Here is a 15,660-nt window from a genome sequence, read left to right on the forward strand (position 1 = left end):
ATACGTCCTTGTGTAGAAATGGGCAAAGCCTGAGCAGAATACTCACTTGCTTCCTTGGTTTCTTGATCAGGTCACAGACATAAAAGAGAAATTGAAGCTCTCTAAAAAGGTCTGGTCGGCATTACCCTACACCATCTGCAAGGACGAGAGCGTGACAGCAGGCACGTCCAACGAGGAGGAATGTTGGAACGGGCACAGCAAAGCCAGGTGAGGGTGACTCAATGTGTGCATGGATGGGGGCACAGCACACCCAGCCTTGGAAGACTCCCCTGGCACAACTCTGCAGACCTGTTTATGCAAAAAGCAACAGAGGGTGGAGGGACAAGTCATCACTTAGCAACAGCTGTTAAGAGTGACAGGTCTGATGGGCACCTGGGAGCACTTACACTCAAGGTGCCATTAAGCATGGAATCCTTGTTCAGAACGCCTTGCCTCTGGATGAGGACAGAGGAATGGTGGCAGACGCCAGGTTTCAGATACCCTGAGATCACAAAGAGCCCTTTTATGTTCACTTAATGGCTTTTAAGATACTGAAGCTATTTTTATCCATAGTTAAATTTCCAGGGCTCTTTTTTTCATCACAAGTTAAATAGGAAACGAAAATTCAACTGTTTTTTTCACCCTTGTTGGAAAAAAAATTGAAGTGTTCATTGGCAAGGTAACAGAAAATGTCTGAGGGACACTGAGAAACGGTTCTAATAGGTGACACTTTGGGAAGTTCCATAGGAACCTCCTGACAAGCGACAGCAGTTTTCATCATTCTGCTGTGCTGACCAGTGCTGTGGGGACTTCATATGGAATTTCTGAATTTGTTGATTCAGCCCAGAAATGGGCTTGGCCTGGATTTTCATAGGGTGAAGAGGCCGGTTGGGAGGACTGGTTGGGAGTTGGCAGGGCAGGACACGAGGACAGGAATCTGCCAAAGCCCTCAGCAATGGGGTTGCAGGTGGGTAAAGTGGCTGGGAAATTGGACTCAAGGAATCTTTGAGGATTGACCAGTGGGTGGAGATGCTAAGAGGGGTGTCTGTTCTGGGGCTTTATTGAGCAGTTTCAAGCATATGAAGCAGCTGTGATCAAAAGGAAACAAGAAGGTGTGTGGTTGGCCAGGAGCGGTAGCTCACGCCTGTAATCCCAGTGCTTTGGGAGGCCAAGGTGGGAAGTTAGCTTGAGCCCAAGAGTTTGAAACCAGCCTGAGCAACATTGTGAAACCATGTCTCTACAAAAAATAAATATAAATCTTTGGCTATTAATATAAAGTGCATGGCTATTAAGTTGAGAAGAAACTGCAGAAGTTAAGCAGGAGGTGCAAGGGTGGTGCACATTAGGTGTTATTTCCTACGCTGCTGAGTTGCATTTTTTAGCATCTATTGCTGTATTAGTCCATTCTCATACTGCTGTAAAGAACTTCCTTGAGACTGGGTAATTTATAAAGGAAAGAGGCTTGGTTGACCCACAGTTCCCTATAGCTGGGGAGGCCTCAGGAAACTTACAATCATGGCAGAAGACAAAGGGGAAGCAGGCACCTTCCTCACAAGGTGGCAGGAGAGAGAAGTGCAAGTAAAGGGAGAAAAGCCCCTTATAAAAGCACCACATCTCACGAGAACTCACTCTCCTGAGAACAGCATGGGGGAAACCACCCCCATGATCCAAGGTCCTGTTCTCAACACATAGGGATTATGGGGATTATAATTCAACATGGAAATTGGTGGGGACACAGAGCCAAACCATACCAATTGCTAATGATATTATTAACCATACCAGGAAGAGTTTAGCAAGGTGAAAGCAAAATACCTACACAAAGAGCTCTAACCATCTCAAAATGCTCAAAATATCAATATCAAATCATAGATCATGAGAAGGAAATTAGTTATGATATTAACAACATGCCACTAAAAAATACTTAGCATTTTACCAGTGTCTGGCTTTTTAGCTAGCAGACCTTTGGCCAGAAAATTCAGCTATGAATTAACAGCTTCTAGTGTGTATTTTTCTGATGACTGTACAGAAAGACACTGTGAAGAATGGCCAGATGGCCTAATGAATAAAATGCTTGGTTTTTTGAGCTTCTCTGTTTCCCATCTGTGTTTACCTTTAAGCCTTGGCTAACATAAAGCCTGGGTTTTGAACTGCTATTCCCACAGATCGTCACACAGGTTGCTGATATTAGTCCATATGCAATTTCTTATGAAAGGAAATATTTTTTAAAAAGGCCATGGGTAAAGTTAGGGTAAGAGACTAAACACTACCAAGAATATGAATGGGAAAGATAAAGACCACTGAAGTTAGAGCTGGAGGAGATCAGGATGGTTCAGACAAGTTCCTCACTGTGCAGATGAAGAACTTAGGGTAAACAATTAGTCCACTGTTACCCAATTAACAAGGGTGAAAGCTGGGAATCTCCCAAATCCTAGCCCAGTATTTTTTTATGGTAATACCCTACCTCTTAAACAAACAACAGCTAAATACTGTCCTCCCCAAGTTAGGAGAACAAATGAGACAGATCCTAAGCTCTATAAAAGCTTGAGTGGTTCTACAGCATTCATTGAGTCAGTCCACCAGTCCATCAGCAATATGATTAAGTACTCCCTGTGTCCCAGGCTCTGTGCAAGGCCCTGTAGATTAAGTGATATAAGATGGCAATGGGAGGCCAAGGCAGGCAGATCACCTGAGGTCAGGAGTTCGATACCAGCCTAGCCAACATAGTGAAACCCCATCTCTACCAAAAATACAAAAATTAGCTGGGTGTGGTGGCATATGCTTGTAGTCCCAGCTACTCAGGAAGCTAAGGCAGGAGAATTGCTTGAACCCAGGAGGAGGAGGTTGCAGTGAGCTCAGATCATACCATTGCACTCCAGCCTGGGTGACAGAGTGAGACTCCATCTCAAAAAAAAAAAAAAAAAATGGCAATGGGACATGAAAAGGTACAGTGACTGGGGTGAGCCCAGTGAACCTGGGAACATCAGTACCCTACTGCTAGACTGCAGGTTTAGGAACGGACCGCACTGGTAGAGAAACACCTGGATCAGTCCTCAGGAACAAGATTTAAATTTCATCCTGAGATCAATGGGAAGCCATTGGAAGATTTTATGCAGGCGGGAAAATGATCCAGTTTAATGCAATGAAATCACTTTTAGGAACAGTCCAGAATTTAGTCCAATAAAGCATATCTTTTATTATGCATAAGTATATTATTAAAAGATGAAGCTGTCAAATATTTGTGATTCAAATTATGTACCCATTGAACAATTACAATTACATGGTTTCCTTTAGTTCTTTTTTAAATTATTCCACTAGCAGAGAATCCTAATATTATATTTTTATATTCTAGCATAGTAAATGGATCACCAATAAAGACTTGCTGAATTAAATGTAATTGAAGCTTTCTTATTCAAATATTAATTCATCTAGAAAACCATCAGAGAAATTTTTCACTTAAAGAAATTTACTATTTTGTAAGTGTAAGAATCCATTTATAATGCAGATAATAACATTTTTTCACATTTTTAAATTATGAGTTTTAAGATAACAGGCCTTTTTAATTGTTTAGGAATGGTTGTTAAAAAAAGAAAAGAAAAAGAAAGAAAAGTTACTCTTATCACCTATGTGAAATAAAAGAACTAGAAACTTTATCTGTAGAAAATCTGGCGAGATGCAATGACTCACACCTGTAATCCCAACACTCTGAGAAGCTGAGGCAGGAGGATCACTTGAGCTCAAGAGTTTAAGACTAGCCTGGGCAGCCTGTAATCCCAGCACTTTGGGAGGCCGAGAAGGGCGGATCACGAGGTCAGCAGATCGAGACCATCCTGGCTAACATGGTGAAACCCCCGTCTTTACTAAAAAATACAAAAAATTAGCCGGGCATAGTGGCGGGTGCCTGTAGTCCCAGCTACACGGGAGGCTGAGGCAGGAGAATGGCGTGAACCCGGGAGGCGGAGCTTGCAGTGAGCCGAGATCAGGCCACTGCACTCCAGCCTGGGCGAGAGAGCAAGACTCTGTCTCAAAAAAAAAAAAAAGAAAGAGAAAAGAAAGACTAGCCTGGGCAACATAGTGAGACCCTGTCTCTACAAAAAATAATAAAGTAGCTGGGCATGGTGGCAGGTGCCTATAATCTTAGCTACTCAGGAGGCTGAGGCAGGAAGATCACTTGATCCCAGGAATTTTGAGGTTGCAGTAAGCTATTATTGTGCCACTATACTCCAGTCTGAGCAACAGAGTGAGATTCTATCTCTAAAAAATAAAAAAAAGAAATAATTTTTTTAAAAAGTCCTTCAAGTATTAATAGATATGAAACAGAGATGCTTATTAGAACTGATAGAGATTGTCATGCCTAAAGTTTATAAACTCAAGCCTGTGTGATAGGTCTCCAATAAACCAGACATTTATTCCTCTCTTTCTGTTTTATCCATCAGACTCCTTCGGCCACATTTTTCTGTTTGTACCCGTTCCTGCAGCCTTTTGTCCTAAGTGTTTGATCAGGCTTGTCTTCCATCACCCTTATTTTTCCTGATTACTTTCTGAATCTTGCTCCTACCATACTTCTGAATCTAGCTCTCTACTATACTTCCTTGATTGAGAAACATATCTATTTCAAATGTTAACGTTTCTGACATCAAAATGACTCTTACAGTAGATATGTCCATTTACTCCAGTGATTATCTTATTTTTAAAAAAGCTGTTATTAAGTAATGGCAGCAGTTGAAATTGATGACGACTTCAAATAGAACAGGATACACAGTGATATGGCTGCTGTGGCAGTCTGCAGGGTGCAATCGGGGGTGTTGAGACTGTGGTTAAGGGTGTGTAAGCAGTGGCTCCCCTAAGGTTTGAACCACTTTCATCCCCCTGCTCCTCCCCCAAGTCACTCCACCCTCGCCCATCTCTGACAGATCTCACTCTGCCTCTGTAGCTAAACAGATCTGGAACAGGAGGTGGGGTAAGAGGAGACTCTGCCCTTTGATGGGAGGAAATTGCAAGTGTGCCCAATCACAGTGACCCTATCAGCATTTAAATCTTCATTCTGAAAACAAGAATGGGTTAAACAAAGTGGTTAAGGGAATGTCTTCCCTGCTTCCTCTTTCCTTGCCAACCTCCTGGGACAATGTGAAGATCAATGAGATAATCTCAATAAAAATCGTTTGTAATCCTAAAACAGTGCTCTTCAAACAGGCTAAACTCTTGGAGATCTTATTAAAATGCAGATTCTGATTCAGTAAGTGCTGTGGATTGAATGTTTGTGTGCCCCAAAAATTCATAGCTGAAATCCTCACCCCTTGTGCAATCATCTTTGGAGGTGGGGCATTTGGGAGATAATTAGGTCTTGACGGTGGAGCCCTCATTAATGGGATTACTACCCTTGTAAGAGGAGACATAAGAGAGTTTCTCTCTCTCTCTCTTTCTGCCATGTGAGGACACGATAAGAAGGCAGCCATCAGCAAACCAGGAAGAGAGCCCTCATCAGACACAGGATATGCCAGCACCTTGGTCTTGGACACCATGGTCCCAAGAATTGTGAGAAATAAATGTGCATTGTTTAAACTGCCCAGTCTGTGGGATTTTTTTCATAGAAGCCCAAGCTAAGACAGTAAGTCTAGGGTAGAACCTGAGTGAGATTCAGCATTTCTAACAAGCTTTTAGGTGATGCAGTTATTGCTGATCCAGGGACCACTTGGAGTAGCAAGGCTTGAAGGTAGAATTGCCAGATCTAGCACATAAAGATAATAGACAACAAATGGAACACACTTATACTAAAAAAAGGATTCATTGTTCACCTGAAATTCACATTTAATTGGCAACCATGTGTTTTATCTGGTGTTTTAAATGTCCCTATTAACATGTAAGATATTACCTTTTTCAGTCCACACACAAGCCTCAGGGAGCATGTTGCAATTTGGGGCGTTTTTTTCTTCACTGATACCCTTGATGTTTCCTTTAATGGGGCTTTTCTTATATTAAAAATAACAACAGCAATATGAGCTAGGAGTTCACATGGTTCAATTGTAACATCACCCACTAATGATACACAGGTTATGGACAAGGTTGAAGTCTTCTCAACAATGAATTGCATAGGCTTCACATGTGCATCAGGAGAGAATTTTAAGTTAGAAATATAGCACAGCCTTCACAATGCAGAATGTCATCCACACAAACCTCTGGTCTTTAATAGTGCCATTCTGATGCATGGCAAGGATGAATACTTTGCATCCTTGGTCAGCATTTGATTCAGTTAGTGTCTTAGCTCAAAAAATACCACAGATATAATAGACTAAACAACAGAAATTAATTTCTCATAGTTCTAGAGGCTGGGAAGTCCAAGATCAGGGTGCCAGCAGATTGGGTTCTCTTCCTGGCTTAGAGACAATGGCCTCCTTACTGTATCCTTAGAGAGACAGAGAGTCCTGGCTCCTTTCCCTTATAAGGGAACTAGTATGAGAAATCATCTACCCTCATGATCTCATTCAACCCTAATTACCTCCCAAAGGCCCTACCTCCAAGTACCATCACACTGAGGATTAGGGCTTCAACATGTGAATTTTGGTGGCACACAGACATTGTGTTCAGAATCACATCCTACTTATCGGAAGAGCTAATAAAGGATTTTTCTTAGAGTTCATGGCAGTGTCTGTCACTTGAGAAAGACAGCCTAGTCGTCTTCAGTGACCAGCAGGAAAGTGAGTTTGCAAGTGTAATTTCTACTCCTTCCATTTTTCACTTACCTAAGCAACTTCTCAGGGGTAAATGTGAGAAGACACAACAACATTCTGACTCCACTCAGACAAATAGGAACTGAAAGGAAGCTAGTAAGTTACAGAGGAAAATCGATAATAATCTAGAAGGCCAAATGGAAAAAAATTAAAGACTCATGGTGCAGGTTACAAATCTAGGCCTCCCAAAGTTCCTGGGGTGAACTGAGAGACCCTAGGAGGACATTTGCAGTCATCAGTCATCCCTGAGAAGGGCGTTCTGGGCAGTCGGTGGCCGGAATGAGCTGTCTGTACAGAAGCTAGAAAAGAATGATTAGATAGGAGGCAGGAAAGCATAGACTTGGAAGGAAATAAAGCTTTTATATGGTTAGCATATACAGGTTAGAACTTTGTCAGGCAGCAGCAAAAGAAAAAATAAAGCCCTAATGGTGTTCAAATAGGCCCGTACCTTTTTGCTCATAAAGAGGCAGATTCCTGTTTTTTTAGAACATAGCCATATTAAACTGCCTCACCTCTAACTTCTTGTGGCATTGTTTTCTCTTCACGCAGACCCTTTTTCCAAACCCAGAAGGATTAAAAAGAAAAAGAGTATGAGACAATGAGACAGGGCAGGAAAAATGAAAGCCGGTCTGAGAGCCAAGTCCCACCGGCACACGTGTTATCTGATAGGACATAAATTATTTCAGAGCCTTCAGAGGTCTTGAGTCAGTCATTTCCAGACTCCTCCCTCTCCCCCATAAAACTGACGAAACAGCTTTCCGATGTTGCTCCTTGTAAGGCAGTGTTGAGCTTTCACTGTGTCCTTTCTTTAAAATGCTTTCTGGGAGGAGGCTATCAAGGAGCTGGCTGAGGGACAAAATTAATTGGACCCGTTGGAAACATGGCTTTTGCAGGGAGCCCCTGCTGTTTTTCAAGGCACCCGATCCTGACAGAAATATTGTGTCCCCAAGGAAATCCTTCCTGAGGCCAGGAGGTAAACACAGTAAATTTTAAGAAATAGGAAAAGTAGAAAAATCTAGAAAATAGATCCGTCACTCTCACCACAGAGTGTGGATTGACTAACCAACGAAAACAGCAAGTCATGACTGGGTAAGTCTAAACAGATGGAAGGAGATGGAATGATGCATGATGATGGCAAATCTGTCAAAGATAGTGACTTGGCGGTCTTCAGGACAATATTGTTTTAACCTAATTGTGGGGTGTGCCCCAAAGCACTCTGGCTGCATTTTAAAGAACTGTAAAATATCCAATATATACCAAGTCAAACACCTTGGAAAGGTGGGTGTATTCATCCATTCTCACACTGCTATAAAGAAATAACTGACAGTGGGTAATTTATAAAGAAAAGAGGTTTAATTGGCTCACAGTTCCACAGGCTGTATAGGAAGCATGGCTGGGGAGGCCTCAGGAAACTTACAACCATGGTGGAAGGCGAAGGGAAAGCAGGCATGTCTTATGCAGCTGGAGCAGGAGGAAGAGAGGGAAGGGGGTGGTGCCACACACTTTTAAGCAACCAGCCCTCGAGAGAACTCTATCATGAGAACAAAACCAAAGGGGAAACCCACCCCCGTGATCCAATCACCTCCCACCATCACCCATCTCCAACATTGAAGATTAAAATTTGACATGAGATTTGAACACAAATCCAAACCATATCAGTGAGAATTCTGTCTTAGGAAAGAACTGGCTACTGTCAAGCTAGGTGTTCTAAAATGCCCACTTCCCTTCTTCAGACACACTTGAAGAGAGAGGACCCCATAAAGTCTTCCTGACTGTCCTGGCAGGGAGGAAGCTGTGTGAACCTCTTGCAAATGGAAAAAAAAAAAAAAAAGTTAGGCAGAGCTGACGGCAAATAGGAAGAAGGGAGCATGTTGCTTGTTCACAACACGGCATTCCTGAAAAACTGGCTCATGAGTCTTTTTCCTTTCTGGTCTGTAGTTTGCTAACTGCAGGTCTACTAAGAAAGAATGGGTTTGGGGAGTTCCTGCCAATGAATTCAGAGGCCAAGTCAAAGAATTTTGCTCCTGCTTACTGCTGCAATCAATGAGCTACGTGTTCTCCAAAAGCATCCCCAAACCATTTCCTGCCTCACATTCTCCAACTGGAAAAGAGCCACAGCAAATTCTTTTTCTGAACATGAATTCAGGCTTTAAAATTTCAGATTCTGCTACTGTCAGCCACTCATAAGAAATTAGTTTGGCAATTTGGGGAGTCATGTTAACAACTTAATTTTCATAAGAGTACATTGAAATTGCATAGTAAATAATTATATAAGGTAGCTAAATGACTTGTCCATGGTCACACTGCTGGGTCCCAGAGAGATCACAGGTGACCCAGTCATACATAGCCCTTATGTGCCTGACCATATTTTGACGTCAGATCTCATGAAGTCCCTAGTGCCTCAGACAACCCTAGCTTAACGGTCTTCAAGAATTTATAAATACACTTAAAGCAGAAGGTCACAGTTTGCGTTGAATAATCCAACTTTCCATCCAAGAAAAATGGAAAGGGAAAAAAAGTAATTCTTATCAAGAACTTTAGTAAAGTTATAACTAAAACTTAAATTTTTAACATTGTGGTTAAATATACCAAACATAAAAACATATGCCATTGTACAATGAATAGTTTTGTGGCATTAAGTACAGTCACATGGTTGTGCAACCATCACCACCATCCATCCACAGAACTTTTTTATCTTCCTAAACTGAAACTCTTTACCCATTAAACATAAATTCCCCTCTCCTCTACCCCCAGGCCCTGCTGACCACCATTCTATTTTCAGTCTCTTTGAATTTGCCTATTTTAGGTACCTCATATAAGTGGAATCATAAAATATTTGTCCTTTTGTGACTGTCTTATTTCTTACTATGATGCCCTCAAGGTTCATCTATGTGGTATCACATGTCAGAATTTTCTTCCTTTTTAAGGCTGAATTATATTTCCACTGTATGTGTATACCACATTTTATTTCTCCATTCATCCATAAATGGACACCTTTCACCTTTTGGTTATTATGAATAATGGTACTGTGAGCAGAGGTATACAAATATCTGCTCAAGTCCTTGCCTTTCATTCTTTGGGATATCCCAAAGATATCTGTATACTTCTCTTCACAGTACCATTACTCATATATATAATAATGAGATTTGAAAGCCAATAAGTCTGAGAAATAAGGCACTAGCAAGGAAGGTTAGCCTGGTGGTGCTTAGTAGAGGTATCATGAATCCAAGTAGCAGCTGTAATAATAATATATGTATTATTCATATATATAATAATGGTACTATGAACATTGGTTCTTGGTACTTTGGGTGTATATATATGCAATTGCTGGATCATATGGTAATTCTATTTTTAATTTTTTTTTTTTGAGACAGAGTTTAGCTCTTGTTGCCCAGGCTGGAGTGCAATGGCCACGATCTCGGCTCACTGCAACCTCCGCCTCCCAGGTTCAAGTGATTCTCCTGTCTCAGCCTCCCAAGTAGCTGGAATTACAGGCATGCACCACCACGCCTGGCTAATTTTGTATTTTTAGTAGAGACAGGGTTTCTCCATGTTGGTCAGGCTGGTTTCGAACTTGACCTCAGGTGATCCACCCTCCTCAGCCTCCCAAAGTGCCGGGATTATAGGCATGAGCCACCACACCCGGCCCTGTTTTTAATTTTTTGAGGAATTGCCATACAGTTTTCTGCAGCAACTACACCATTTCACATTCCCAAGAGAAGTGAACAGGGTTCCAATCTCTCCACACCTTTACCAACACTTGTTATTTTTTGTTTATTTTAAATTATAGCCATCCTAATATGTGGGAATTTTAAAACTTAGATTTTTAAGAAATCTTCTGGAAGAGGTTGCTGATACCATAGGCTTGCAGTCCCTTATTTGAGACCCTTGAAACCACATGTGTTTCAGAATCCACAACTTTTTAGATTTCGGAAAATGACCACAGTGAATATGCTATATATGACATCGTACTTCCAATGGGTTCTGGGGTTGCAATCCACAATCAAACATATTAGTATTTCTGCAGCAAAATGTATTAAAATTCACACTGAGTGAGATAAATGAGGACTATAATTAACCTTGTTTCAGACGCGATGAAGTTTTGCTAACAAGAAGATTGAAGAAAAAAATGGGGGGTCTTGAATTTTGGCACTGCATGTAGGGATTTATATCTACTTAGCTGAGTAAAAGTCTTAAGCCTGCTTAACATGAATGAATAGGTAGCTTAGAATTTGAAATTGCTATAGAGATGTGTATTGAGTAGAGCTCATTTGTGGCAACAAACATTACTGAAATTGCTTTCAGTTTACCCTTCTCACTGTGCCTTGAGGCAGTAGCAGTCAGGGGAAGAATCGTGCACCTAAGAAGAAGCCCAGGCCGGCACCCAAGCTCCCCATTTCTGCCTTTTCTCCTACTTGGATTCATGACACCCCCACTAAGCACCATCGGGCTAAACTTCCTTGCTAGTGCCTCACTTCTCAGACCTACTGGCTTTCAAATTTCATTAAATCTTGAGAGTCATGTGACCTATTCCCCCAATATGCAGTGCCTTACATCAAAACAGCTACCAGCATTAACATGATGATGAGAAATAGTAAACACATTCACATATCAACAGGGTCTTTCTGGAAGCATTGGTTTAACTGTCAGGAGTGATGCTGAATATTGAGAATAGTGGGGGCTGTGGTTGGCTGCTGGGAAACTTCTGTGGGGATGGTCGTGTTTAATATCTCTCAGATGACAAGAACTGTCAACTCTACCCACTGGGCTGGACGTATCAGCCCTCTCATCCCCCAAATTCTATAGGACTCTTCCACCCTGATCAGTTCTAATGTTTGGATGTAGTCAAGGACACTCACATTTACAATATGCAGTTAGACGCAAAGAAAAATAATTCTGTAAAACTGCCAAAGATTTAGTTCCTAGCCACGCTCTTGCAGAACAGAAGGCAACCAAAATGAGGAAGCTGTGCTTGGCTGTTCATGGATGCCACCCACTTGCCCAGGGCAAGCTGCATTGGCAAACCATGACGTCCCTGCTCAACTCTCCAGGTTATCCTCACTTCTGGCTTCTCCCAAGGCTGGATCCACCAGGTAAACTTGCATCCAGCCTTGGAACCTGGGCTCTCTGTGCCAAGATTCTCCTTCTATGTCTCCCAGGGATATGATGGTGCAAAAACAGGATGCTGTCATGTCAAAAAGCTGTGCAAAATCCAATAAAAGGAATAACATTGTGGGCTCAAAGAGATACCTATTCTTGCAGGACAGGAGTGTTATGTAAAGAAACCAAATGTGAGAGGCAAGAAATAAATGGGCTCATGAGGTCCTCATGCTGAGTGGGGCTTTCACAGACCCTTTCGGGGGGCCGCACAATGGACATCTATAGATTTAGATTCAGGACTTACCTCTGGAGTGACAAAATTACCATTTTTATTTTCAGCTATTTTAGATTTCAGTTTTCACAGTGTCTCCAGTCACCTTTTGAATACACCAAAAGGAGAAAAGGCTCTTGAGGACACGGATGCACTGTTACTTGTTTTTATTGTAAGCAGCTGAGCATCAGTAGGCACAGTTAGAGGCTGGATTTACTTGGCAGTCTCTTATTGTTCCTGGATGTTCAGACTCCCAGGGGTAGCATTCCCATGTAAGCTATTGCAGTGAGCTTCTGATAAATGAGTCTCAGCTAACCATGCAGTGCACACAGCATCTGAAAGAAACAAAGCTCGCCTCTGACTCAGCATAGGTACAGCTGCAGGAGTCATTTCCCAAAATGTAGAGGAGCAACACCAGAATCAACCGTCACCTCTCAGCTCTGGTGTCAGCAAAAGATGGGCTGCACCTGCTATTGTTTATTCCAATAGGCTGTAATAATTAGGTAGAGCTCACGGAGCCTGGCTCATATAATTGCCTGTTGGTAATAGTCAATCCAATGTCGTATTTTAGAAGTTACATCAGGAAAACAGTCTCAGGATCAAACGGGAATTTATTTGCATACCAGATATATTAAAAGGCAGGACAGAAGTTATGCTTTATGGCAAAAGAAAGAGGTATGAGTCCACGGCTTTTAAAAATTTCTATGAGGCCATTTTTTAGAGCAGTAAATACTTAGAGCTTCATGGAAAAGAATTTACAATGCACTCTGTGTGTTTTATTATTCATTATTTAGTGAGCATTGTGAAGTCGATTTTGTTCAAGATATGAAGACATGGAGCTTATTCTGGGACCTCTGATTTAAAATGAGTAAACCAATTCATACACAAACACATCAAGCATAGATTCAATACCTGAAAAATAGCTTAAATACCAAAGTTTCTCTGTGTAGTTCTTCTTTTAGAGGTTGATGGATAGAGCTTTTGGTTTCCAGAACTTGGAAAATCACTTGCAGGAAGGGAAGAATTTCAGGCATATGGATATTATACAAGAATATGTAAATAGGAATAATAAAATAGAGGAAAAGATGTTTTTTGAGCTTTCAAGCAACAACAGTAGAGCAAGTGAAAGAATAACAGTCAATAGCTTACCAACCAAAAAACAGTCCAGGACCAGATGGATTCACAGCTGAATTCTACCAGAGGTACAAGGAGGAGCTGGTACCATTCCTTCTGAAACTGTTCCAATCAATAGAAAAAGAGGGAATCCTCCCTAACTCATTTTATGAGGCCAGCATCATCCTGATACCAAAGCCTGGCAGAGACACAACCAAAAAATTTTAGACCAATATCCATGATGAACATTGATGCAAAAATCCTCAATAAAACACTGGCAAACTGAATCCAGCAGCACATCAAAAAGCTTATCCACCATGATCAAGTGGGCTTCATCCCTGGGATGCAAGGCTGGTTCAACATATGCAAATCAATAAATGTAATCCAGTATATAAACAGAACCAAAGACAAAAACCACATGATTATCTCAATAGATACAGAAAAGGCCTTTGACAAAATTCAACAACCCTTCATGCTAAAAACTCTCAATAAATTAGGTATTGATGGGACATATCTCAAAATAATAAGAGCTATCTATGACAGACCCACAGCCAATATCATACTGAATGGGCAAAAACTGGAAGCATTCCCTTTGAAAACTGGCACAAGACAGGGATGCCCTCTCTCACCACTCCTATTCAACATAGTGTTGGAAGTTCTGGCCAGGGCAATTAGGCAGGAGAAGGAAATAAACGGTATGCAATTAGGAAAAGAGGAAGTCAAATTGTCCCTGTTTGCAGATGACATGATTGTATATCTAGAAAACCCCATTGTCTCAGCCCAGAATCTCCTTAAGCTGATAAGCAACTTCAGCAAAGTCTCAGGATACAAAATCAATGTACAAAAATCACAAGCATTCTTATATACCAATAACAGACAAACAGAGAGCCAAATCATGAGTGAACTCCCATTCACAATTCCTTCAAAGAGAATAAAATACCTAGGAATCCAACTTACAAGGGATGTGAAGAACCTCTTCGAGGAGAACTACAAACCACTGCTCAATGAAATAAAAGAGGATACAAACAAATGGAAGAACATTCGATGCTCATGGGTAGGAAGAATCAATATCATGAAAATGGCCATACTGCCCAAGGTAATTTATAGATTCAATGCCATCCCCATCAAGCTACCAATGACTTGCTTCACAGAATTGGAAAAAACTACTTTAAAGTTCATATGGAACTAAAAAACAGCCCACATCACCAAGTCAATCCTAAGCCAAAAGAACAAAGCCAGAGGCATCACGCTACCTGACTTCAAACTATACTACAAGGCTAAAGTAACCAAAACAGCATGGTACTGGTACCAAAACAGAGATTTAGATCAATGGAACAGAACAGAGTCCTCAGAAATGATGCCACATATCTACAACCATCTGATCTTTGACAAACCTGACAAAAACAAGCAATGGGGAAAGGATTCCCTATTTAATAAATGGTGCTGGGAAAACTGGCTAGCCATATGTAGAAAGCTGAAACTGGATCCCTTCCTTACACCTTATACAAAAATTAATTCAAGATGGATTAAAGACTTACATGTTAGACCTAAAACCATAAAAACCCTAGAAGAAAACCTAGGCAATACCATTCAGGACATAGGCATGGAAAAGGACTTGATGTCTAAAACACCAAAAGCAATGGCAACAAAAGCCAAAATTGACAAATGGGATCTAATTAAAGAGCTTCTGCACAGCAAAAGAAACTACCATCAAAGTGAACAGGCAACCTACAAAATGGGAGAAAATTTTCGCAACCTGCTCATCTGACAAAGGGCTAATATCCAGAATCTACAATGAACTCAAACAAATTTACAAGAAAAAATCAAACAACCCCATCAAAAAGCGGGCAAAGAATATGAACAGACACTTCTCAAAAGAAGACATTTAGGCAGCCAAAAAATACATGAAAAAATGCTCATCATCACTGGCCATCAGAGAAATGCAAATCAAAACCACAGTGAGATTCCATCTCACACCAGTTAGAATGGCCATCATTAAAAAGTCAGGAAACAACAGGTGCTGGAGAGGATGTGGAGAAATAGGAACACTTTTACACTGTTGGTGGGACTGTAAACTAGTTCAACCATTGTGGAAGTCAGTGTGGCGATTCCTCAGGGATCTAGAGCTAGAAATACCATTTGACCCAGCCATCCCATTACTGGGTATATACCCAAAGGATTATAAATCATGCTGCTATAAAGACACATGCACACATGTTTATTGCGGCACTATTCACAATAGCAAAGACTTAGAACCAACCCAAATGTGCAACAACGATAGACTGGATTAAGAAAATGTGGCACGTATACACCATGGAATACTATGCAGCCATAAAAAGGATGAGTTCATATCCTTTGTAGGGACATGGATGAAACTGGAAACCATCATTCTCAGCAAACTATCACAAGGACAGAAAACCAAACACCGTATGTTCTCACTCATAGGTGGGAATTGAACAATGAGAACACATG

General features: G+C 41.1%; 1 protein-coding gene across 1 annotated transcript in view; it reads left to right on the forward strand.

Annotated features, from left to right (window-relative positions):
* Positions 1 to 15,660, forward strand: part of GPC6 (glypican 6) — a 1,190,656-nt gene that overhangs the window by 1,162,859 nt on the left and 12,137 nt on the right. The window contains exon 7 of the mRNA XM_032151101.2: positions 71 to 207. Coding sequence (XP_032006992.1) covers positions 71 to 207 — 137 coding nt within the window. The remainder of the gene's footprint in view (positions 1 to 70; positions 208 to 15,660) is intronic.

Source organism: Hylobates moloch, unplaced genomic scaffold (assembly GCF_009828535.3).
Source record: "Hylobates moloch isolate HMO894 unplaced genomic scaffold, HMol_V3 SCAFFOLD_4, whole genome shotgun sequence".
NCBI lineage: Eukaryota > Metazoa > Chordata > Mammalia > Primates > Hylobatidae > Hylobates > Hylobates moloch.